Below are 27,329 nucleotides of genomic sequence, written 5' to 3'. Positions count from 1 at the left end.
CGTCCCGAGCCTAACTCATCTGGACAATCATGGCTTGTAAAGGAATGAATGCATCTTTTATAGACCTTAACACCCGAAAGAAAAAATACTCTAGGTTTAAAAGTGCAAAGGAAAGTCCATCCGCACGGAGTCAACTCAAAGAGCAGAGGCTTCCTAGTGATGCTCCTCGGATCTATCACCTACAGCTTTTAAGTGTCAGCTATGGGGAACTTATCAAGAACTTACTTTCTACTTATGGTGCTCCTGTCCCTTATGGATGTGACCTTCACTGATCAGAAGAGCCGGACAAGTCCTTACCTGGAGGTAAGTCATCCTGCCACTCTGCTGGTTAGAAGACATTATAGTATATATAATACAACTATTTGGGGGATTTTTTCCCCAATTTTGGGAAGGTTATGGAATTTTTATGAGATTTTTGACCTTACCTTTAAAACATGTCTTCCTCCAAATTGCTTCATGATTGGATCCTGACTTTGCAGGACTTATCAGAATTCATTATACTTATTAGTTTGGGAGGATTTTATTATTATTTTTATTATTATTTATTATTAAATTATTATTGTATTATTATTATTTATTATTATAATATATATAGAGGCGGTCCCCTACTTAAAGACACCTGACTTACAGACGACTCCTAGTTAAAGACGGACCCCTTCTGCCCAGTGTGACCTCTGGTGAAGCTTTCTGGATGCTTTACTATTGTCCCAGACTGCAATGATCAGCTGTAAGGTGTCTGTAATGAAGATTTATTGATAATCCTTGATCCAATTACAGCAAAATATTTTGAAACTCCAATTATCACTGGGGCCAAACATTTTTTGTCTGGATCTACAATTATAAAATATACAGTTTCGACTTACATACAAATTCAACTTAAGAACAAACCTATGGAGCCTATCTTGTATTTAACCTGCGGACTGCTTGTATGTGTATTATTATAAGGTATTAGATTACTTTTGGCCAGGCATCTTTAAAGGGTTAACTTAATTTGTTCACATGGCTAAATGTCTCTGCTGCAGAAATAGGTAACTGATCCTCTGATTTCTGCTGTAAATCTGCTGCGGATCCACACAAGGACTCGTCTCAATCCAAGTCACTATTCCATAAGGATTGTAGTTCCATACGGTTAACAGCAATGTATTACCATTGCAAATAGGAAGGAGACTTGACAAAGAGCCTGGCACAAAATTCATGATAAAATTTGAATGACGATTCCATCATGTGAACATTCCCCTAGGAAACCAATTCCCAGTTTTCCTACATTTTACAAAGGGAATATGACAAGAATAATAAACCTTCACCCCTTGCTCTGGAGGACATTGTACACCTGTATTATACACTGCCTGAATATTGATTTTATATTATAAGTGTGTAATGCTTCCTTTATCCTGCGGAGGTGCTAAAGAAAACTTTGATTCCAAAGCAAACTCAATGGGGGTCATTTACTAAGGGCCCGATTCGCGTTTTCCCGACGTGTTACCCGAATATTTCCGTGGGAATTTGCCCTGGGAATTTGGCGCACGTGATCGGATTTTGGCACATCGGCGCTGGCATGCACGCGACGGAAATCGGGGGACACGGCCGAGCGAAAACCCGACAGATTCGGAAAAAACGGCGCATTTAAAAAAAAAAAGTGTCGCGGGACTTGCGCTTTCCTTCACCAGGAATAGGCCGGTGAATTTCAGGGCATTCCGGCGGGCCTCGGGGAACTTCAGCGCAGCAGCGCCACCTAGTGGACGTCGGAGGAACTGCCTTAGTGAATTGCCGGAAAACCCGAATCCACCGCAGAGAACGCGCCGCTGGATCGCGAATGGGCCGGGTAAGTAAATCTGCCCCATTTTCTAATATAATATTGCAGGAGCATGTATAGACCAATAGTGAAATGAACAGAGTTTATTCTTTATCTGTATCATCTTTACACTAAAATTATAGATATACTGCAATTACCACTAAATCCTGCCCATCCTTTTTAATAACTTGGTACAGACGAGGACATTATATGACATGTATCCTGCACTGTTTAGCAGTTTTCCCCTTTGCAGTCTTTAATTCTCAGTTGTCTCAGAGCTGGTGGCTGGAGACCAGCTAATATGATGTCTCCCATACACTGCACATAGACAGTAGGGAGAATTTGCTCCATAACTGCCTCTCTCTCACCTCAGCTGCTACAGAACCACCAAATACACACTTCAGCTGCTACAGAACCACCAACTACACACCTCAGCTGCTGCAGAACCACCAGATACACACCTCAGCTGCTACAGAACCACCAACTACACACCTCAGCTGCTGCAGAACCACCAAATACACACCTCAGCTGCTGCAGAACCACCAAATACACACCTCAGCTGCTGCAGAACCACCAAATACACACCTCAGCTGCTGCAGAACCACCAAATACACACCTCAGCTGCTACAAAACCACCAAATACACACCTCAGCTGCTACAAAACCACCAAATACCTCAGCTGCTGCATTACCACCAAATACACACCTCAGCTGCTACAAAACCACCAAATACACACCTCAGCTGCTACAGAACCACCAAATACACACCTCAGCTGCTGCAGAACCACCAAATACACACCTCAGCTGCTACAGAACCACCAAATACACACCTCAGCTGCTGCATTACCACCAAATACACACCTCAGCTGCTACAGAACCACCAAATACACACATCAGCTGCTACAGAACCACCAAATACACACCTCAGCTGCTACAGAAACACCAAATACACATCTCAGCTGCTACAGAAACACCAAATACACACCTCAGCTGCTACAGAAACACCAAATACACACCTCGGCTGCTACAGAACCACCAAATACACACCTCAGCTGCTACAGAACCACCAAATACACACCTCAGCTGCTACAGAACCACCAAATACACACCTCAGCTGCTACAGAAACACCAAATACACACCTCAGCTGCTACAGAAACACCAAATACACACCTCAGCTGCTACAGAACCACCAAATACACACCTCAGCTGCTGCAGAACCAGCAAATACACACCTCAGCTGCTGCAGAACCACCAAATACACACCTCAGCTGCTACAGAACCACCAAATACACACCTCAGCTGCTACAGAACCACCAAATACACACCTCAGCTGCTGCAGAACCACCAAATACACACCTCAGCTGCTACAGAACCACCAAATACACACCTCAGCTGCTGCAGAACCACCAAATACACACCTCAGCTGCTACAGAACCACCAAATACACACCTCAGCTGCTGCAGAACCACCAAATACACACCTCAGCTGCTGCAGAACCACCAAATACACACCTCAGCTGCTACAAAACCACCAAATACACACCTTAGCTGCTACAAAACCACCAAATACCTCAGCTGCTGCATTACCACCAAATACACACCTCAGCTGCTACAAAACCACCAAATACACACCTCAGCTGCTACAGAACCACCAAATACACACCTCAGCTGCTGCAGAACCACCAAATACACACCTCAGCTGCTGCAGAACCACCAAATACACACCTCAGCTGCTACAGAACCACCAAATACACACCTCAGCTGCTGCATTACCACCAAATACACACCTCAGCTGCTACAGAACCACCAAATACACACCTCAGCTGCTACAGAACCACCAAATACACACCTCAGCTGCTACAGAAACACCAAATACACACCTCAGCTGCTACAGAAACACCAAATACACACCTCAGCTGCTACAGAAACACCAAATACACACCTCAGCTGCTACAGAACCACCAAATACACACCTCAGCTGCTGCAGAACCAGCAAATACACACCTCAGCTGCTGCAGAACCACAAATACACACCTCAGCTGCTACAGAACCACCAAATACACACCTCAGCTGCTACAGAACCACCAAATACACACCTCAGCTGCTGCAGAACCACCAAATACACACCTCAGCTGCTACAGAACCACCAAATACACACCTCAGCTGCTGCAGAACCACCAAATACACACCTCAGCTGCTGCAAAGCCACCAAATACACACCTCAGCTGCTGAAGAACCACCAAATACACACCTCAGCTGCTGCAGAACCACCAAATACACACCTCAGCTGCTACAAAACCACCAAATACACACCTCAGCTGCTGAAGAACCACCAAATACACACCTCAGCTGCTGCAGAACCACCAAATACTTACCTCAGCTGCTGCAGAACCACCAAATACACACCTCAGCTGCTGCAGAACCACCAAATACACATCTCAGCTGCTGCAGTGATGTCACAGTACAGAGATAATACACACAGTGATGTCACAGTACAGAGATAATACAAACAGTGATGTCACAGTACAGAGATAAAACACACAGTGATGTCACAGTACAGGCATTATACACACAGTGATGTCACAGGACGGGGATAATACACACAGTGATGTCACAGTACAGAGATAAAACACACAGTGATGTCACAGTACAGGGATAATACACATAGTGATGTCACAGTACAGAGATAATACACACAGTGATGTCACAGTACAGAGATAATACACACAGTGATGTCACAGGACGGGGATAATACACACAGTGATGTCACAGTACAGGGATAATACACACAGTGATGTCGCAGTACAGGGATAATACACACAGTGATGTCACAGTACAGGCATAATACACACAGTGATGTCACAGTACAGGGATAATACACACAGTGATGTCACAGTACAGAGATAATACACACAGTGATGTCACAGTACAGGGATAATACACACAGTGATGTCACAGTACAGAGATAATACACACAGTGATGTCACAGTACAGGGATAATACACACAGTGATGTCACAGTACAGGGATAATATACATAGTGATGTCACAGTACAGGGATAATACACACAGCAATGTCACAGTACAGGGATATTACACACAGTGATGTCACAGTACAGGGATAATACACACAGTGATGTCACAGTACAGGGATAATACACACAGTGATGTCACAGTACAGAGATAATACACACAGTGATGTCACAGTACAGGGATAATACACACAGTGATGTCACAGTACAGAGATAATACACACAGCGATGTCACAGTACAGGGATAATACACACAGTGATGTCACAGTACAGGGATAATATACATAGTGATGTCACAGTACAGGGATAATACACACAGCAATGTCACAGTACAGGGATATTACACACAGTGATGTCACAGTAGAGGGATAATACACACAGTGATGTCACAATACAAGGATAATACACACAGCAATGTCACAGTACAGGGATAATACACACAGTGATGTCACAGTACAGAGATAATACACACAGTGATGTCACAGTACAGGGATAATACACACAGTGATGTGACAGTACAGAGATAATACACACAGTGATGTCACAGTACAGATATAATACACACAGTGATGTCACAGTACAGAGATAATACACACAGCGATGTCACAGTACAGGGATAATACACACAGTGATGTCACAGTACAGATATAATACACACAGTGATGTCACAGCACAGGGATAATACACACAGTGATGTCACAGCACAGGGATAATACACACAGTGATGTCACAGTACAGGGATAATATACACAGTGATGTCACAGTACAGGGATAATACACACAGGGATGTCACAGTACAGGGATAATACACACAGTGATGTCACAGTACAGGGATAATACACAGTGATGTCACAGTACAGGGATAATACACAGTGATGTCACAGTACAGGGATAATACACACAGGGATGTCACAGTACAGGGATAATACACACAGTGATGTCACAGTACAGGGATAATACACACAGTGATGTCACAGTACACGGATACTATCCAGTGATGTCACAGTACAGGGGATAATACACACAGTGATGTCACAGTACAGAGATAATACACACAGTGATGTCACAGTACAGGGATAATACACACAGGGATGTCACAGTACATGGATAATACACACAGTGATGTCAAAGTACAGGGATAATACACACAGTGATGTCAAAGTACAGGGATAATACACACAGTGATGTCACAGTACACGGATACTATCCAGTGATGTCACAGTACAGGGGATAATACACACAGTGATGTCACAGTACAGAGATAATACACACAGTGATGTCACAGTACAGGGATAATACACACAGGGATGTCACAGTACAGGGATAATGCACACAGTGATGTCACAGTACAGGGATAATACACACAGTGATGTCAAAGTACAGGGATAATACACACAGTGATGTCACAGTACAGGGATAATACACACAGTGATGTCACAGTACAGGGATAATACACACAGTGATGTCACAGTACAGGGATAATACACACAGGGATGTCACAGTACAGGGATAATACACACAGTGATGTCACAGTACAGGTATAATACACACAGTGATGGTACAGGGATAATACACACAGTGATGGTACAGGGATAATACTTGGAGTCATATCAATGTCACAACGCCCCAGAAGGAGATGGGGCAGGCAGGATGGTAGGGGGCCCCGCTACTGCTCTCTGGTAGTGGCCACAGTGCTCGCGGCCCGGGTACCCTTGCTCCACTTACTTTAACGCTTATCATTGTTCTCCCTGCTTTTTAATCTGAAATCCATTCTAGCAATAGATAAGATCCCTGTGGTGTCAGATTACACAGCAGTCTATGGAGAAGGTATGGGGAATGAGTCACAGCAGCTAGGTTTCCACCAATCAGCACTGAGCAGATTGCAAATTCATGGACAGAGACTGGAGACACTAGTGCTGCTAGATACTCAGATAACAGGTCACATCATGTACATAGACTGGATTATTTATTTGTGCAGAATCAACAAATTCATCCCTGACCCGGAGCTAGAGGTTACACACAGAGGGCAACTATATATTAAAGGAGTTCTCCAAACCCTCAAGTAACTGCTAACAAGCTGCATATATATCCATACCGAATTACAACTTTAAAGTTTTTTTACAAAAAAAAATAAAAATTTGTATTATTTTCCTAGATGGTCCTGTAACTGAGGAGTGTTACCAGATCTTCTTACTTCTCCATCTCCCGGGTATAGTAAATGATTTCCTGGCACGTTCCCAGGCTTTGCTTGTGTTTACCAGTAACAGCTCCGGAGCCGGGACCGGAGGGGATTTGTTATAAATGATGGAAATGGAGGAGTTTTTAGCTTGTAATTGTTACTTGTTATGGCCCAATGAGAACACATAAGCTAAAACAGTATCTACATAATACATGCGCAGGAATGTACCATAATTACCAGGAAAATAGGCCAGGTCCTATATTGATAGTTATGAAGGGATAAATCAAAGAAAATTAAAAAAAATTATTTATTTTTTTTCCTGTAGAGATTCAAGCGTCAGACCCGAGTGACCAAAACTGAGGTAGGAAATAAAATTGCTACTGATATGGTTTAAACATGATGTGTTGTTCCAACAGAATCCTCGGGGGCGGAACTTAACGGTTCTGCGATCCAATCAGGCTCCACCTTCCATGTGCCGTAAAATATGGTATATATCTAGTGTCAGGGCCGGATTAAGGGTGGTGGGGGCCCCTGGGCGCAAACTGGTGGGGGCCCTTCCAACAATGTTTTTGGAGGTATATAGCCTGCCAGCCCCCTGTACTATATAGCCAGCCAGCCCCATGTATTATAAAGCCTTTCAGCCCACCTGTAGTATACAACCTGCCAGCCCCCCTGTAGTATATAGCCTTCCAGCCCCCCTGTAGTATTTAGCCAGCCAGCCCCCTGTAGTATATAGCCTGCCTGCCCACTGTAGTATGTAGCCTGCCAGCCCCCTGTAGTATATAGCATGCCAGAACCCTGTAGTATATAGCCTGCCAGACCCCTGTAGTATAAAGCCACCAGCCCCCTGTAGTATAAAGCCACCAGCCCCCTGTAGCATACAGCCACCAGCCCCCTGTAGACTTTAGCTGCCAGTCCCCTGTAGAAAATGGCGATTTCGGCGATCTCCCCCAGTGAAGTCAGCTGTGTCTCACTGACACAGCTGTCATCCTAGACCCCTATGTGCTTTGCGGGCGGCCACGGGCCGCTGCGCATTGCACACAGAGACACAGAGCAGAGCTAAGTCACTGACTGTTGGAAAGTGGTGGGGGCCCTTAAAAACTGAAAGTGGTGGGGGCCCAGGGGCTCGAGCCCCATGAGCCCCTCCTTTAATCCGGCCCTGCCTAGTGTATTTCCCCCCCCTAACATGGGAATCAGTTGTTACTGCTATTGACCAGGTGACCTGGCTGCATCCAGTCCTGAAAGAACAGCCCCATTCTATGTGCAGTGGTCAGGCCAGGTAACTGCAACTCCAGCTCCCACTCAAGTGAAGCTGCAGTAACACAAAATGACCACTGCACAGATACTGGAGTGTTTTTTTATTCCAGCTTTGTTCACTGTGCTGGTCCGGAATCAGCTCATGTTTGCTGATCAGTATGGTCCTGAGTTTTGGACCACCATGGATACTGATGACCGATCAAAGGGAAATGTAAGGTAGAAAACCTCTTGACAACCTAAACTTTATGTTTATGACCCATATATTCCTTTTTTAGGCTATTTTTCCTCTGGGGATGGATTTGGACTGACCAGTAGGACGGTGCTCTAGGGCCCCTTTGGCACTCATTAAAGGGAGGTGGGTGGAGATGCTGGTGCAGTTCAATGGTTAACTTTGCTTTTCTCTACATGTATGTTCCTGATGAAACCAGCAGAGAAATTATCATCAATTAGAATTAAAGGGGTGACATCAGCAGAGAAATATTTTTTCTAAGCATCTCCTCATGTATCTTGATGGTTATTCTGTATATACAGTACTGGCTTATATACTGCCTCTCGCATAGATCCGTGCACCCTTCATCTAAGAGAAACATGGCAGGAATGTGAGGTGGGCAGGATGTTTATACAGTAACCCTGTGGTCCGGGCCGGGAGGTAAAGTCCTAATCATTAAGGTTCCCCACTGTCCCGCTGTACCCTATAAATAGACATGAGGAACGGGTTCAGTTCCAAATCTTTTAGAATAAGAACTCAATGTTGGAAACGTAATGGTGGCAGCTGCTGGCACTTACCTACTTCAACCTGATTTTGCCTGGCAGTCGCCAAGTCCTAGCAAAAGAAGGAAGTATAAAAGGCACAGAGTTACCCAGACTGCCCTTTATAGGGCCCGTGGACCTTGCATACCAGACACTGGGGCACATTTACTAAGGGTCCTGCGGCCGCAATTCCGAATATATCCAATTTGCGCCGTTTTGCACAGAATTGCCTCGGGTTTTGGCGCACGCGGGTTCGGACAAACCGCGGAATTTAAAAAGAGAATTGTGTTGCAAGATCAGCACTTACATGCACCGGGAAGAAGATGGTGAGTGTCAGAGACCTTATGATACCAGAATAGGCCATCGATTCATTTCCTGTTACCCCTGCATTGCCCAATGTCCATAGTCCACAGTGGGTTGATGGTAGCCGTATAGTATCATACTATGATGATGTCACTACTAGAAGGATATGAGTCTTACTACTTCATCTTACTACTACTATTCCCATCTGAGCTGAGTTTACTAGTAACTAATAAAGCAATAGCCGGGGCACTATTTTCCGTGGCTCCATTACCTTGTATAGAAGGTTTCCTGTCAGGAGTTCTCACTCATGAAAGGCCCTTTCTTTTTGGATATCCTAGTAATATCTTCAAGTGATGTATCAGGAATTTCCTAGTGAAGGTGGAGAACTGTATAACACTTATGATGTCCGATCAGTAACGGGGGTGACATTTTACACTTACCGCCCATAGGGTGCTGTAGAGGAGCGACTGCGGAGGACACACCTAAAGAGGCGCCATTGGGCTATGTATACATTATGTACATCAATCCTAATTCTGAGGAGCAGAACAATAAAGTTGAAGACTGTACATGACACCCAATGAAACCTAATGGGGCAGATTTACCAAGCTGTCTAAAAGTAAGAATGTTCTAAGTTGCCCATGGCAACCTATCACAGCTCGGCTTTCATTTTACCAGTGCTCATGAATACTTTAAAGGGGAACTGTAATTGGTTTCCATGGGCAACTAAAAATATTCTAACTTTTAGACAGCTTGATAAATCTGCCCCATTGGGGCACCTTTACTTACCCGACCCATTCGCGATCCAGCGGCGCGTTCTCTGCGGTGGATTCGGGTCTTCCGGCGATTCACTAAGGCAGTTCCTCCGACGTCCACCAGATGTCGCTGCGCTGAAGAGCATCAGAACACACTGGAGTACACCGAGCTGGGCTGAGTGAAGGTAAGCGCGTGCCGAGCAGCACTTTTTTTTTTTAAATGCAGCGTTTTTTCTGAATCCGTCGAGTTTTCGTTTGGCCACGCCCCCCAATTTCCGTCGCGTGCATGCCAGCGCCGATGCGCCACAATCCGATCACGTGCGCCAAAAACCCGGGGCAATACAGGGAAAATCGGCGCAAAACGGAAATATTCGGGTAACACGTCGGGAAAACGCAAATCGGGCCCTTAGTAAATGACCCCCTTATGTCCATCAACTAATTTCCTACCTCTGAAGATAGCCCTGATTGCCAGTATGTACCAGAAGCACCTCTGCTGTCACAGTATACCTAGCCAGGACCTATAGAAGTGCTCATCCTGCCTTACCTGGTGCATGAATATAATTGCAGGGTGTCAGTGAAAACAGGCATTTCCTCAGGCAGAAAATACGTAGCAATATAAAATATTCCCCTAATCCCTGGAGAGCCTAAGGGAACTGCAGGTCATAATCCTTAGTCTTTAAGAGCTTGGACCGGCATATGATTTTCCAGGGCTGTGTGTAATGAAGTCACAGTGAAGGATGCGGGTGTTTTAATGCTTCCTCTGACTCTGGGGAGTGGAGGCTGGAGGACGCTCATGTTCTTCATAGACAAATGTCTGAGAGCTTAAACATATGGAAATGGAAGAAAGGGCTCAGTCTGGAAGGGACAGCGCAGAGGTTTTGCGCCAGAAACAGGTACACACGTCACAATTCTCAGAGAAAAAAGTAATACACTGTGGGGCACATTTACTAAGGGTCCGTCGGGCGCATTTCCGTTGGGTTTCCTTAATATTTCGGGAATTGTCCCGGGTTTTTGGCGCACGCGATTCGGTTGTGGCGCATCAGCGCCGGCTTTCATGCGACACAAAAATCGAGGGGCGTGGTCGTCGGATGATCCGACGGATTCGGACAAACCTCGGAATTTAAACATGAAATTGTGTTGCAAGATCAGCACTTACATGCACTGGGAAGAAGAAGGTGAACTCCGGCGGACCTGAGCGGGAAAGCTGCACATACAGGAAATTGGACGCACGATCTTAGTGAATCGCGGCAGCTCCGAATCCTCGTTGGACATCCTGGATCGGCGGCGTCAACGGGACGGGTAAGTAAATGTGCCCCTATGTGTGCAGCTGCCTTTCTATGGGCGTATACAGTCCTGAATAATGGGACAACCTCCTGAAGTCCATTGGAGTGCTCCCACATCTACTGGGCTCCTAGATATTTTACATGTGATATGGCCACTTTATGTGTCTTTTGGAGACAAGACCACCATGATGAGTGCCCCAAAAAAATTGTGTCAACTGAGCTTCCTTCAACAAAGTTAACAATAAAGTTAACATATTTTTTGCTATTAAAATATGAAGTACAGCTCTGAAGAACAAACTGCTACCCTGAACAATAAACCATGTATTGATTTCCATGTCTCCAATGTCTCCTAGCTGACGATCAGCAGCCTCTGCATCCAGTCCACCATAGTCTCCCGCTATGCCTTCACCAAGGTGCAGACTGTAATGGTCAACCCTCATGAGGAGTCAAAGGAAGCCATCTTTGATTTGGAATTACCCAGCTCCGCATTCATATCTAACTTTACACTGTAAGTGCATTACTGCTATTTCTATCTCTATGGTTGTGATGGTTTCCTAGCAGCAGGATGATTCTGCATCTTATAAGTCTATGAGGATCCATGCGTCCCCTGTTACTGCACCAGAACCCCCTGTATGATGGACTATGCCACATCCTGCCACTGGAGACTGACCTTTTGGTGTTGGGGCAACTGAATTCCCCTGGTACCTGAGTGGCTGGTTTAGAGCGGCCTAGGGCATGGTTAGCTTGGTCCAGGTGGAACAGGCCTCTTCCATGCCAGGGCAAGGCCAGCGAAGAGATGCAAGAAGAGGATGCAATACGATGGAGAGTTCCCCCTGGGGCACTCTTGTGGTGAAATGATCCCCTGGCAAATGGTAAAGAGGAGGCCCATGATGTTAGTGGCAGCCAGGGATCATACATGGAGAAAGGGGATATGAACATCAAACTCACAGTCTCTTTCTTCCAAAACTCCAACACAGCAACGGTAACAGGCTGTGGTAGTGGATCTCCCAGGTCCGAGATAGCTAGTGCTTAGATGTAGTCTGGCGTAGCTTACAGCCCAGGTCCTATGGCTGGAGAAGAAGGTTGGCTGCTGGGGCAAGCTCTGGGCAAGCTCTGTATAGAGGCAGATCTGCAGGCAGGGGCGTAACTACAGCGGTAGCAGCCATAGCAGGCGCTCTGGCTGCAATGTCAGGGGGCCCCCGTCACCTGACCTGACACAATAAAGAATGGAGGATGTGCACCATTATATCCATACTGTACTGCACATGTCCAGCATTATATGCATATAACATATACTGTGAAGTATATATGCAGTATCTGTGATGTGTATACACTGTATGTGAGTATGTTGCATATGGCACTGTATGTGTGTGTATATGCTGTGTGTGCACATGAGTGTATTTATATGTGTGAGTATACTAATATGCATATTTTTTAAGTTGGAAGGGGGGCCCCATGCAGTGGCCTGCTAGGGGACCCTGTCTCTCCTAGTTACGCCACTGTCTGCAGGCCTAATATATTCAGTCCACATATATTTAGAAAAGTCATTGGGGGTCATTTACTAAGGGCCCCGATTCGCGTTTTTGCGATGGGTTAACCGAATTTTTCCGTTTTGCCGTGATTTTCCCTGTATTGCCCGGGATTTCGGAGCAAAACGGATCGGATTCGATCGGATTGTGGCGCATCGGCAATGGGCGATGGGGGGCGTGGCCATAAAAAAACCCGACGGATTCGGAGAAACTGTTGCATTCTTTTAAAAAAAGTGTCGCTCGACAAGCGCTTACCTTCACTCAGCCCGGCTCGGTGAACTTCAGTGCATTCCGATGCTCTTCAGCGCAGCAGCGACACCTAGTGGACGTCGGAGGAACTGCCTTAGTGAATCCCGCCGGACCCGAATCCACCGCAGAGAACGCGCCGCTGGATCGCGAATGGACCGGGTAAGTAAATCTGCCCCAATGTGCCCTCACCCTTTTGTTGTACAATAATAATATAAACTTATACTTACCTTTCCTGGTTCCCTCATGGTAGTCCTCCTTCCCTTCAGTGTGATTTGTGTATGAATGATGTTATCACATTGCGCCTCCCAGCTTACCATTGAAGGGGTTGTCCGAGAGATATAGAAAATCGAGCGATGTGGCCAGGGGCTGCTTAACTCCTCCCTCCCGGTGTCTTGCACCATGGTCTCTCCATGCCGTACCCATGTTTGTTTACATGACCAGCTTCTGACTGGCTCGGCATGCCCATGTATCCCCAGTCCCTGCACAGTATCAGGCGCTGGGATATGGTGACGGGTGGTCGTGGCTGGCCAGAAGCTGCTTTGAGGCCATTTCCTATGCCCCTGTAAACAAACAGGGGCACGACACAGAGAGAGGGTCATGGAGGTAAGTACATGTTTATTTTATAAGTGTTCCCCCCTGGCCACATGACTCAGTTATTTAAATCTCTCGGACAACCACTTCAGGGTGAAACCTGAATTCCAGGGCTGTCCCGCTAAATCTGGGATCGTTGAGAGGCATATAGGTACAAATGCGGCTGACATCTGAGCTTCCCTGACTGTATACTCACATGATGGAGACTAGAGAACAATTACAGTTGACAGAGATGATTCTGTCTCTGTCTGCTCATACAATACTGTGTTGAGGCATCATAGAATTGATAGCAAAGTAAAGAGAAGGAAATACCAGGAGGAATGTAAATATCAAGAGGAATAATTGTAGCAAAAATTGAAAAAGAGAGACTTCACTACAAAAAGTAAGTTCAGTATGTATAGAAGAGGTGCAGAGTACAATATACAGTCAGGTGGGGGCTCAAGAATGGAAAGTTGTATGAAAGCCTTAAGGGTGCAGCCAGCCGTTCAGTTTTTCAGATGCAGTATTTTGAAGCCAAAAGTAGGTATAGATCATAATGGGTGAGGACTAATGATTAAGAAGTGCTACTCACTCCATTCCTGGTTTGGGCATCAAAAAACTGAACGCTCCCTCAAGGACCAGGATGAAAGACTGTATGCAAATGTTCCATGCAACACCTATGGAGCCTGGAGCCCCTTAGGCTCATTTGCATACAGTCCTTCATCCTGGTGGTAGATGCCCTTTAAGCGATGTGACGGCTCTCCTGACACGTGACCATAAACTATAGCACTTGGTGTTGTTCCTTTACAATGCCCCCGGAAACTGTATGAAAACATTTAAAGCTGATTGTTATGCTTCCCATAGTCAACTTCCTTTTCTAGTTACAGTAGGAAGCGCAGCTCCGGAGCACAAACTGCTGCTCTCACAGGTGAAATTCTGTGCATTTATGAGCCTAGTACATTATTACATCTGTGTCCCCTGGGGAGTCATATTAGACCCTCTAGATGTGTTGGTGAGATGTAAGTAGGCTTATCCCTATGTATTACTAAGAAGGAGAAAGTTGCTGCCATCTTCTTCCGACTTTGCTGATGTTGGCCGTGAAATAATATTTCGGAAATATCTTCGGGTTTTGATGTGAAGCTTGGAAACTTCCCAAGAATAAACAGAAAAGAGGAAAGAAATGGTGCAAGTCCTCCCCGCACACAGCTCCCTGTCACAAGGGAAGGTTTTGTCACGGCAGCCAAGTTAATCTTGGCGGGCTCCTGTCCTCCTTCAGTTTACGCTGGCGGCCCGTCTATGCGTGTCTCCCGGAGACTTCAGCTTGCCTGGAGACCCGGAGACAGAGGGGCCGCTGTATTCTCCTCTATACAAGACATGGGCTGCAATGTCAGGGGCAAAGATGACCAATTTGAGATGTTTGTGTCCTCGCGTCCATCATGAATGAATCCCACCGACTCCTGGGATCAGCAGAGTTCAGGACACAGTGTGCTGGATCGTAAATTACCACCGGGAATAGGATTGTTCCTTTTAATCAGATGCGGCCTGGACAACAACAAAAATACTCTCCGAGCTATAATGAACATCCTGAATGCCGACTGTCCTAATTTTACTTGAAGGATGGGTGGTCTGTTCACTTAAAGTGGACCCTTTACCTCTCCTGACATGTCTGTTCTAGTAAACACTTGTATTCCCCGTAGAATAACAATTCCGGAGCATAATAATAATAATTCTTTATTAATATAGCGCACACAGATTACGCAGCGTTGCACAAAGTATGACAAATCAGTCCCTGTCCCCATGGTGGCTCACAATGTAATCATCCTACCAGTGTGCAAAATCCAATCCAGGAAAAGAAACAGACGGGTCACTCACCAAAAATGCAGTCTTTATTCATGCCAGCAGGGTTACAACGAGAGGTGCCCGGCACCTCTCGTTGTAACCCTGCTGGCATGAATAAAGACTGCATTTTTGGTGAGTGACCCGTCTGTTTCTTTTCCTGGATTGGATTTTGTATACCTGGTTGTTCTTGAGGAGCGCACCACCAGAAGCAACTTGATAAGGGTCTGAATTTGGACTGTTGTGTTTTAATAAGTGCATTCTGTGCAGAAGACGTAGTTGCCTGCTTTTGTTTTTTCTCTTCTCCCACTATCCTACCAGTGTGATTTGGAGTGTGGAAGGAAACTGGAGGACCCAGAGGAAACCCACACACACATGCAACATACAAACTCTTTGCAGATGTTGACCTGGGTGGGAATCGAACCCATCATCTTTTATTATGTTGCTTATTCCTGGTTTATGAAGTTTTAATTTACGAATAAATTCACAAGTGGGTGTTATGATCCCCTTTTGTCAAAGGGGTGTGTCTCATGACTGATTGGATAATATAAGACTGTACTAGGACTGTCACGGGTGGTCCCGCGACCCATATCGCTGGTCGCGGGCTCACCCGTGCTTCTCTGCCCCCGCCAGCGCGCCACCATCGCTGCCTACCTTCCCCGGCTTGCTCCCTTCCGCCGTGCGCGTGGGGCCCTGAATGCTAGGGCACGTGCGCGGTCACTTCTCGAAATTTAAAGGGCCAGCGCGCCATTAATTGGCACTGGCCATTTTGCAGAATCTATTTAAGCCTGCCTCTACCTGCAAGCCCCTGCCGGATCTTCGTGCCTAGCGCCCTAGAGAAAGCTTTTCTGATGCCTTGTGCTCTTCTTGTGAATTCCCGTTGTGACCCTGGTTCCGTTTCTGACATCGCTCCTTTGCTGCCTGCCCTGACCTGTTGCTACGTCTCTGACTCCGAACCTGTGCTGCCCGTCCTGACCTCCTGCCTGTCCCCGACTACGAGATTGCATGCCGTTTCTGTACCTCGACCATGGCTGCCACTGCGGACAAGTCCCGCCTGTGGAACGACCTGGTGGTACCAGGCCGCAGCTTGTCTAACCCGCTTTGCGGCGGGCTCTGGTGAAAAGCGGGTACCACTTAGACTCCGGTCCCAGGTAGTGGCTTGTGCCATCGTCCGCAGTGGTTCAGAGGATCCACAACCTCTGAGCCTGACAAGGACTGATTTTGTTCCAACATTATAATTTTCCAAAATAGTTCATTCAGAATTGTTAAAGTAAAGGAATATATTAATAAACAAAATAGACAAATCTAAAGTGGAAAAAGATCTTCTTTAAAGGGATACTCAGTTAGTTGGACTACCCCAATGTACAGTTGAGATATCTTGAAATAAGTGGATTCCTCTTGAAACGTATTCTTAAGTCTCAAGATTATCATTAATGTACTTGCTGCTGAAACCTCCAGTGATAAGCTACACTCTATGGTAAAAAGCAGAAAGTTTTATATTGCTCCACAGCACCACTACAGGGGAAACTAAGTATTATATTCCACCTATTCGTACTCAATAGAAATGTGGAGTCCTCCAGAGGTGGAGACAGCTCTAAGGCAGATGAAGGTCTTGATTTGGTTATTAGACCCTCCACTAATTTAAAATGCTTTAGGGAGTTTTGTAAATCACTTTAAATCTGATAACACATAGTTCTGTATTTCCAGCACAGTAAATGGTAAGACCCATGTAGCGGAGGTCAAGGAAAAGCACCAGGCCAAAAAGATGTATGACGAAGCAAGACGTCAGGGAAAGACCACCGCTCATGTTGGGACGAGGTAAGAACACATGTGGTAATGCAACTATAGGTCTTAAAGAACACCTGTCATCAGGTCTGTGTCACTTGTCCTGTCACTACTAGCTGTTGGAGCAGCTCACAAGGATCCCATCCCAGCCTTTATCTAGTTATTTCATACATTAATCATTGTAAAATCATCTATTCTTTATTATGTAAATGAGGCTGGTCACATGGTCAGAGGCAGTGATGTCACCCCTGTTACCCCTCCCCTCTCCTCCCCCTGCTCATGTCTGTGTGTAATGTATAGTAAAGCATTGCTGGTGTGTGTGCTGCATCTGCTGACATGCTGCATCCTCCTAATATACAGGTGAGAGACACAGACATCAGCTACACGTGTACCTGACATGTTCTGCTGTAACATGGCTGCCTGGAGCTGCTGTATCTCTCCTAAACACACACACACATGCACACACAGGCTGCAGGGGGCGTGGCCACCAGCACCAGGAAGCACATCATTATACAGCCTCACATCATTACACAGGCTGTCAGTCATGCACTGGGGGTGTGGCTGTGCCTCCCACTCATGAATAGAGTGGACAGCTTGAATATGCTAATGCTTCATTGGACATTTCACAGGTCATTTGCATACAGCTTTAGGACCTCATTGCTTAGGTTTACAGGCATGTAGAGGGACAATGAAGGGATAGATGCAATGCTCTCTAATGGCAGTTTATGAAAATATATTTAGTTTAGGGGGGTTATTTTGCATGACGGGTTCTCTTTAAAGACCCTCAATCTCCATGAACACCCATTGGTAATGCAACTATAGGTCTTAAAGACCCTCAATCTCCATGGGCACCCATTTATTTCAAGGAACGGTAAAAAAGCACCTCCCGTGAGGAAATTAGTTGATCTCCAAGGGTAGCAAATTGTGGACTAGTTGACCATTGAGAAGACTTTACTCTAAGAAAAGCCTATAATGATAGAGTAGTTCCTTTAAGGATTACGACTCATGGATAACTTTCTGTATATGTTACAGAGATAGAGAAACAGAGAAGTTCCGTGTTTCTATGAACGTAGAAGCTGGTGGAGAAATCACCTTCACGTTGACCTATGAAGAACTGCTGAAAAGACATCTTGGGAAATATGAGCACTCAGTGAGTGTGAGGCCGGGTCAGGTCGTCCAGAACCTCACTGTGCAGGTGACAATCTCTGAAAGAACAGGGATAGAGTATGTTCGAGTGCTACCTCTGCGCTCCAGTCGACTGCTTACCAATAACGTACGAGGTGGGTGTAAATATCTAAATAGCTACAATCACACCAAATCGATAGATGTTGGTTGCAAAGTATCTGTGGTTCCTACAGGTGAAGCAGGAGCACCTCCTTCTACTGAGATAGAGAAGACCCAACACTGTGCACGAATCACATTCCAGCCCACCCCCGAGGAACAGGCTGCCCAATCCAACTCTGGGATTGCTGCTGATTTTGTCATCCAGTATGACGTGACCTTGAAAGACCTTGCAGGTGATGTGCAGGTGAGTTACGGAAATGTTGTCTCCTAGACTTTCAGTGAAGTCATTCACCATATTTCTTGTTTTTCAATCAGATCTACAACGGATATTTTGTTCACTACTTCGCTCCACGCGGACTTCCCTCTATCCAGAAGAATGTGATCTTCGTTATAGACGTCAGTGGGTCAATGTTTGGCACCAAAATTAAACAGGTAAATTTTTGGGGTGATGATTTGTTTCTCCAAAGTTTTCAAGAAATTTCAACTTTGTGTTGCAGATTTCCTTTGATGTTTGGCAGTCTAAGTATCATAAATCCTGTCTCCTGCTCTATGCACTGGGATTTATGATAGGTCAACCTTGACAGTTACAAAATCACTATCTTTTAGCCAAGTACAACATCAGTATATAGTGAAGTAAGTCCATCTGTGGGGGCTACAAAGCTATCCTAAAAACCAAATGACTATTCAGCTCAAAAGTTGATTAACCCCGGCACTGGTTTCTGCTTGTAAAGCAGGACATGTCTGCCCAAATGGTTACCACCATACTCATCACATTTTTTATTTCTGCTCTTTCAGACAAAAAGCGCAATGCACGTCATCCTAAACGACCTCCACCGAGATGACTCCTTCAATATTATCACCTTCTCAGATGTGGTGAAAGTTTGGAAACCCGGCACCTCCATCCAGGCAACATATCAGAACATCAAGAGCGCTAAGGAATATGTGAGCAAGATTGAAGCTGACGGATGTAAGTGCAATGACTTCACCAAAGTGCTGAGATGTTAAGGTTAAGACCTCAAAAAAGTCATGAATCTTTGGAAAATGTAGAAGGATATTGGGGTGTTTATTCTGGAAAGGAGGAGAGCAAACTCCATGTGTTCCATGTCTAGGAAGAGAGGGCCAAGCAGCTTCTCTCGGATTTATGGGTTTGAAGGGAATCTTCAAAGTTTGTATGACTATGGAGGAGGAAAGAGCTGTAAAATTTACTTATGTCTACCTGGAAAACTTCAGCCAGGTGCAGGGAGTTACCACATAGAGATGTACATAGCAACTCGTTACAGACTCCCGGCCTACATGCCAAGAGTTCCTGCTTGCATTTCAAGTTTTAGGTTAATTCTTAAAGGATTTGTCCTCCTAAAAGAAATTTGGACTCTAGTGAACAGGAAATGCTTCAGCTAGTGTTATTCACCTGCAGCGCCCCCACAGGGGAAATAAGGTATTACATGGTGCTGTTTGATATCATAGATGGGCTGACAAAAACTAATGTTGTATGTCTCTTCAGGGACTGATATTAACGCCGCTATCCTGGCTGCTGCTTCTATCTTCAATCAGACATCATCTAAACAAGAGAGGGGTGGGACAAAGCGGAAGATTCCTCTCATCATATTCCTGACTGATGGAGAGGCCACGTCGGGCGTTACAGTGGCCACCCGAATACTTCAGAATGCTCAAAAGGCCCTCAAAGGAACCACCTCACTCTTCTGCTTGGCATTTGGCGAGGATGCCGACTACAACCTGATGCGTAGACTATCTCTGGAGAACCGCGGCATAGCACGACGCATCTACGAGTATTCTGATGCCACGCTGCAGCTCAAGGGCTTTTACGACGAGATAGCAAGTCCTCTTCTTTTTGATATCGAGTTGGCTTATCTTGGAGAAACAGCTCAAAATGTAACACAGACCCTTTTCCCAAATTATTTCGAAGGCTCAGAGTTGGTCGTCACCGGAAAACTAAAATCTGGCTCTAAGAACCTTCAAGTACGGATGACCGCCCATGACCAGAAAGAGAAGATCAGCTTAGAAAATGACATCACGGTGGAGGACAATGCCACACAAACCAGTTTTGGATGTTCAGGCAATGTGGATGAAATTCAGTGGTTTGTCCAAAGGCTTTGGGCCTATTTCACCATTCAGGACTTGCTACAGGCGAGGTTCAAGGCAAATGATACCGTAGCGCGAAAGATACTCACTGAAAAAGCCACCAATTTGTCCCTCAAGTATAATTTTGTGACCCCAGTCACTTCCCTGATCGTGGTAAAGCCTGATGATCCAGATGAGCCTAGAACAACTCCAGTGACCACTACATCTACTACTTCAGTGCCAAGTTCTACAGCTCAAGCTAATGCCATGACTTCCCATATCACAGCATCTAGCACAACTAGTATTCCTCCAGTAAAAGTCAAGACCACTACAATTTCTAGACTTACAAGACCAACCAATAAAACTTCCAGAGTTCCAGTAACAGCCAAGTTAAGCACAAGTAGACCAACCACTTCAAGACCATCGACAATTTCTCAGGTTACAGGAACCAAAGGTCCAACTCTTGGAACTACCACGACTAGTGTCTTCGGAAAGATAACAACTATGGCCTCCTCTACTGGATTATTTCCAACTACTCACTCAAATTTCCACCATACTACCCTAAATTCCCCAACCGGCACACTACACCCCAGTACTTTTATACCAACAGTAGCTGCTGTCTCCAAAACAGAGAAACCATCCTCTACTTCCTTGGATTCTGAAATTCCAAACATCTCAATAGTCCAAAGTAGAGGATCCATCATCTCAACTACTGAGCCCACACCAGAGACAACTAGTAATGTTACTACTTCTTCTACTAGTCTGACCACTCTTGAAGAACAGGATGGGGATGGAGGACAAGAGCCCCTAAACACAGCATTTTCGACATCTTTTCCCATCAACCCGACTTCCCTGAGGCTTCTGATACTTCCTGAAGATACTGAACTGCTACCCGGGACCTTCTCCTATTCAACTTTTGTGGAATCCCTGAATCCTCCTCCAGTTTACAGCTATTTTGAGGAGACATTAGGTAATTATGTCTATAAAGTAATGACTCGTCTTACATATATATTGCTGTAGGGTACGGGGTCTCACTCAACAGATCCAGAGAATTATTTTCGGGCAAGGAATCATGGGAAAAGGTATGTAAATTATCTTGTGTCAAACTAACCATAGACTTCCCTAAAACTGAGAGCGGAACATACACGGAGCTGCATATAAGACTTCTTATCTCCCCAATCTGGACCCTGCCCTGCACTGATGAGGGGCAAGAACCTCAAAGCTGTCTTCGGATGCCTTCCTTTTGGGGGAGTCTTTGATTTGCATAGAACTGTAAGCAGCTCATGCATGGAAGATGAGCTGCTTGGTCATACTTCTGGGCTGTATATTACATGATTATAACTTCTCCACCATGTTCTTGTCCTCACACTGCTGTGTTCTTAGCTCTCTGCATTGAGCCTCATCATAGTCCTCCCCACTGGTGTGAGTAACAGCAGTTGTAGGCTTCTGGTTGAATACTACAGCAGTCAGCAATAGCAAAAGTAAAGGGATGTGGAGTATTTCTATGCAGAGCTAAGAGCACAGCAGTGTGAGGATTAATAAAGAATATTTAAAATTATGTGCAGATGTTGATGGAGATCACATCTGATGAATGTCCCTTTAGAGTGGACTCTGCCCAAACCCATCCTAGTGGTCATGAAAGAAGAGGTAAACACTGGCGCCCGCAGGAGGATCTCAGGGCATCATTGGCACAGAGGAGCAGATTATTGGAGCATGCCCACCTGCAAAAGAAACAAACAACTGTCAGAGCATGGAGGTAGCGCATATTATATGAACATCCTAAGCGCTAATTTGCAAACCACAAGATGGTTCTGCGTATTTGCACGTGGTGCCTATTCCTAGCTAAATACATTCTGTAGCACAAAAATCCTCCAAAAGTTTTGCCACCTTCAAGAGCCCGTAAACACGTATCTTCAGTCAGAGACTAAGGAAAGGGTCCAGTTTTTTTTTCTCCTATGAATAGTGCCACCTTTGTCTTCAGGCAGTGCCTGGTATTGCAGCACAGTTTATCTAGGGTTTCTGAGATTTCAAAGCTTTTTTCGGATAAGGTATCTAGATCATGCACCAAGACCACAAGGAATCTAATGAATATCATACATGTACATAATAGTGTTGTAACTTATTCGCAGCAGAGAAGCCGCCACGAGTGAGACTTAAATATGGCGTCTTAATTTTGCAGGGGGTCTGTATGAAGGCTCAAACATAGAGGAAATAGAGTTGGACTTTGACCTGGAAGACTTAATAGATGGACCAGATATGGACTATGTTGGTGAGTACTGGAGTCCATGGGGTTTCAATATCGTCACTTCTTCAGGAGTTGGGTCTTGAGGCTTAATAATGAGGATAAAATAGCAAGTTGACTGCTCTATGGTGTTACAGGCTCCTAAATCTATGAAGACCCTTAGGCAAACAAGTGGGGGCTGCTTTCATAGGGTATCATACTATATATAATATATGTATGTACACATAGTAATGCCGCCATACGGTGGCTATATGATGCCTACATTAAGTAGCATGCAAAATTTCTATTTAATAATTTTGTACAGTTCCTAAACCGTACAATAGGAGGCACTATGGTATATGTGTAGTTCATATATAGTCCATGGTCAGCCCTAGATTAGAGTCAGGGTACTAGTCTAGAAAAATAAGTTGCAATGTAGTAACAGCGCCACTATTGTGTATAGGCCATGTCTGGTATTGCAGTTTGGTTCCAACCGTATAATAAGGTGTAAAATTATCTTTCTCAGTTCTTTATGTTGTATTTTTTCCTTCTATGTCTGAGTTACCTCCCGTGGAGTGCCAGGACTTCAGACTTTCATGTCTTCCGGTGAGAACTTCTAATAAATTCTTATATATTTTATTACAAATTCCCAGCATTTTGTCACTAATATCAGATCACAGATTTTATGCGTGGCCTCTTCCCATCCATGAAGTTGTGACAGTGTCCATAGGACATAATCTACAAAAATTGACAGTTGACTGACAAATTCCTTGTGTTGTCGCAGTGGATGGTGACCCTCACTTTGTGGTCAACTTGCCTCAGATCCGGGAGAAGTTGTGCTTCACTTTGGATGGACGACCAGGAGACATCCTGAAGCTCCTTTCAGATCGGGCGACAGGTATGTGACATACATGGTACACCATCATCGGGATCAGGTCCACTGTGTCCTTTATGGTTTGACCAAGTTCCTGCAGTGTAATGACCTCATTCACGGTGAAGAACATTGTGAGTGGCCACCAATAACAGATTAGACGTTCTCCTGGTGAGAGATGACCATCATAGATGTCCTCACAAATTCATCAGACTGTACAAGAGACAGATCAGATAATAAACCAAGATACAGCATTGGAGAACCATGACTAGAGAGATCAAAAATCGAATATAACATTTATATAACATTTAGGACCTTTGGAAAGCTGGGTCAGGCTGGCTGCCTACATAAACACAGAGCTTTTCATTAGACATGGAGGTTAGTCAAGACATGACTAATCAACTTGAGCTGGATCACTCAGACACAGCAGCTCGGGGACGGTGCAGCAATTGATTATTCTGCCTTCAGGCACAACCCGGAGATTACATCATCCTCTCCTGCAGAGAATAACTCAGGTGCTAGGACAAGCCTTGAACCAGTCATAGAAGTGACAGAGCTTCATTATCATAATGTTATTAACCAAGATATGATCCTGCATCAGTGTAGCTGCAGCATTCTCAAGGTTTGTTTGCTTCATAATGCATCAAATCAAAAGGTAGGTTTCCTTTAAGAGCAAAACTACAGAACTTATCTTGCACATAACCCGGGGACATACAGTAGTTCTCAGCATACATATCACCAGAATTGCAGCCCCAGACTATTATTGAAAAAATACCCTCAGTGATATATTACAGTATCTTTCCTCCAGGTATCACTGTAAATGGACATTTGATGAAGGCCCCACCGAGAATCGGCCATGAGAACCGTCTGCGGACTTACCTAGATGTCATTACCATCACCATTAACCAACCGCGATTCAATTACGTAGTGAACGTCTCTCTGGAGACTGTGACGCTGAAGGGAGAAAAAGTGATGGTTCTCCCTGTGACCCGGCCGGCCCTCCTGAGGAAGCCCAGGCTGACCATCAAGATCTCACCCTCTGCCAACATCACCGTGTGGATCGGCCGCAACGTGGAGCTGCTGCTCCTGTTTCATCGCTACCAGCATCCGACCTACCTGCAGATGAACCACCTGGGATTTTACATAGTCAGAGGTGATGGCTTGTCCACCAGCTCCGGAGGTCTGCTAGGTAAGAGCACACATATTCACTAAAAAAGTAAGTGAACCCCCTGGACTGGTTTCTTACAGAAGCAGATGGTTTAACGCTAACCCCAAACTGCATAGTGATGCCTCAGACGGCTGTGTACTCGCCCGATCCCGGGTGAGCACAGGGCAGGGAGAGGAGGGGTGAGCGCTCTTAACCCCTCCTCCCTCCATAGGCAGATCTGCCAAAATATAGGACATGCCCTATATTTTGTGGCACGGCCGCCCGATGTGACCGGTAGCCATAGACTTCTATTGTGGTCGTGATTGGCCAGAATTTTGCTGTGTGAATGAGCCCTTAAAGGACATCTACCACGAGGATGAAAGACGGTATGCAAATTACCCTGACAGGCTCCGGGCTCCATTAACACCTATGGAGCTTGGAGCCCCCCAGGATCATTTGCATACAATCCTTCATCCTGGTGGTAGATGCCCTTTAAGATCACCATCTTCTCCCTCCATTGATCGACTCTGGAGACTTCAGCATTTGGTCGAGTGCTGTGACATCTTCACTTATTACCAAGCACAGCACCACACGTTTAATAGTGGTTGTGCTCAGTATTGCAGCCCAGTTCCATCTATTTGTGTGGGGCTGAACTACAAATGTGAAGTGTATTAGGGCAGCATCAGGCCCCATGGGTACAAGGGACCCCCATTTCCATGATCAATGGGGATCCCAGCAGTAAGACATCATTCCCTATATTATATCAGAGTTTACATGGCTATATATATATATATTTTTACTATTTCAGGACAATTTCAAAACGCTGTCATAGAGGTCACCGACCAAAAACAGGGCAATGATGTGACCCTCTCCGGATCCCTGCGAAGAGGAAACCACACAGCGCCAGCAACTCTAGTGGTAAAGTCCTTGAAGGACTCGACGGCGCAGACGCACATGTCCAAGTGTTGGCTGGTGAAACACACAGACGTGGAGAAGATCCTAGATGGAAACTACCTCTCCTATGTGGTGTCAGACCTCCAGGAGATGTGATACCTCCAGCGGGGGACGTATAGATGTAGCAGAGCTGAGATTGCTGCATTCAGTGCGCTGTAGACTACTCACCTAGTTATAAAACTATTAATCTGTGCCGCACTGACAAACTCAGCTCTGCTACATCTTTACATACAGTCACATTGCTCTAATCTAGCGTCCGATAATCCAGAAACTCCGGTGACACGGCACTTATCTCAAGAACAGAAGTGCCATGGAATGGTCATACAGGACAGGACTGGCGTCGACCCATCGGGATTAGATTTGTATAATAACAAGATTATGTCTTTGTATATTTATATGACAGAAATGTTTATTAAAGTGGTTGTACAGGTATTGAAACACACAACAGCGCCACACTTGTCCATAGGCAGAGTGTGGTATTGCAGCTCAGCTAAATTCCCTTTTATAAAGTTTCCGTGCAGTACCAGATACGACCTGTTGACTAGTGTGGCGCTGTTTCTTAAGCATCCGGCCGTGCATTTGCAAACCTGTACGACACTTATATGTATAAAATGTAAAGAAGAAATGAGAATAATTGAGGGTCTGTATAACACACTAGCAGTCACTTAACAGGGGCAGAAACTACAACTCCCAGCAGGCCCTGACATTGCTGTATTCCTGTAACATGGGATGAAATTGGGAACACTTTAAAGGGGAACTCTGGCCATATTATATGTGCAAAATGTTTCTATTTTGTCCAATTTTCTTCCCTGTATATAGTAAAGAAGAATCTGTATCTAGAAATAGCGCCACCCCTGTCCATAGGGTGTGTCTGGTATTGCAGCTCAGTTTCATTAAAGGGGACCTACCACCACGATTCTACCTATAAAGGTAGAACGGGTGGTAGGTGGATGAATGGGACGTAAGGATAGCCCTTTTTGGGCTAATCCTTACGTCCCGGCTATCCTTTTGTAAACTTTAATCAGTTGATATGTTAATTTAATTAAGCGGCTACTGGGGCGTGCAGTAGCCGGACATGAGGCTACTAGTCGCGGCTACTCCACGCCCCAGTAGCCTTGTTTCTCCGCCTACCGGGTAATCTTCGGCGCGCAGCTCCTCGTAGCTGCGCGCCCTCGTGCGAATATCCTGCTGTAGCTCCGAGGCCGGCGCTACTGCGCATGCGCAGACGCCGGGTGCTCGGACGAGGACGCGCAGCTACGAGGTTCTGCGCGCCGAAGATTACATGGTAGGCGGAGGAACAAGGCTACTGGGGCGTGGAGTAGCCGCGACTAGTAGCCTCATGTCCGGCTACTCCACGCCCCAGTAGCCGCTTAATTAAATTAACATATCAACTGATTAAAGTTTACAAAAGGATAGCCGGGACGTAAGGATTAGCCCAAAAAGGTCTATCCTTACGTC

At 45.4% G+C, this 27,329-nt stretch overlaps 1 protein-coding gene across 2 annotated transcripts; it reads left to right on the top strand.

The window, feature by feature from the left end:
• On the top strand, positions 1-26,791 carry ITIH6 (inter-alpha-trypsin inhibitor heavy chain family member 6). 2 transcript variants are annotated; one of them, XM_072124333.1, is made up of 14 exons: positions 1-303; positions 7,327-7,362; positions 11,700-11,854; positions 17,238-17,348; positions 18,348-18,595; positions 18,674-18,843; positions 18,915-19,031; positions 19,395-19,566; positions 20,101-21,648; positions 22,858-22,947; positions 23,464-23,505; positions 23,684-23,797; positions 24,579-24,959; positions 25,726-26,791. In XM_072124333.1, exons 1-14 carry the CDS (start codon positions 202-204, stop codon positions 25,965-25,967), a joined length of 3,528 nt encoding a protein of 1,175 aa, XP_071980434.1. In that variant the 5' UTR covers positions 1-201; the 3' UTR covers positions 25,968-26,791. The 2 variants fall into 2 exon arrangements, with proteins under 2 accessions (XP_071980434.1, XP_071980433.1); XM_072124332.1 differs by having other exon boundaries at positions 13-303; positions 23,461-23,505.
• The last annotated feature ends 538 nt before the right edge of the window (positions 26,792-27,329 follow it).

The sequence above is a fragment of the Engystomops pustulosus genome, chromosome 9 (genome assembly GCF_040894005.1).
Source record: "Engystomops pustulosus chromosome 9, aEngPut4.maternal, whole genome shotgun sequence".
NCBI classification, from domain to species: Eukaryota; Metazoa; Chordata; class Amphibia; order Anura; family Leptodactylidae; genus Engystomops; species Engystomops pustulosus.
Note: the sequence above shows the minus strand (reverse complement) of the source record. Positions and strands in the feature narration are given on the sequence as shown.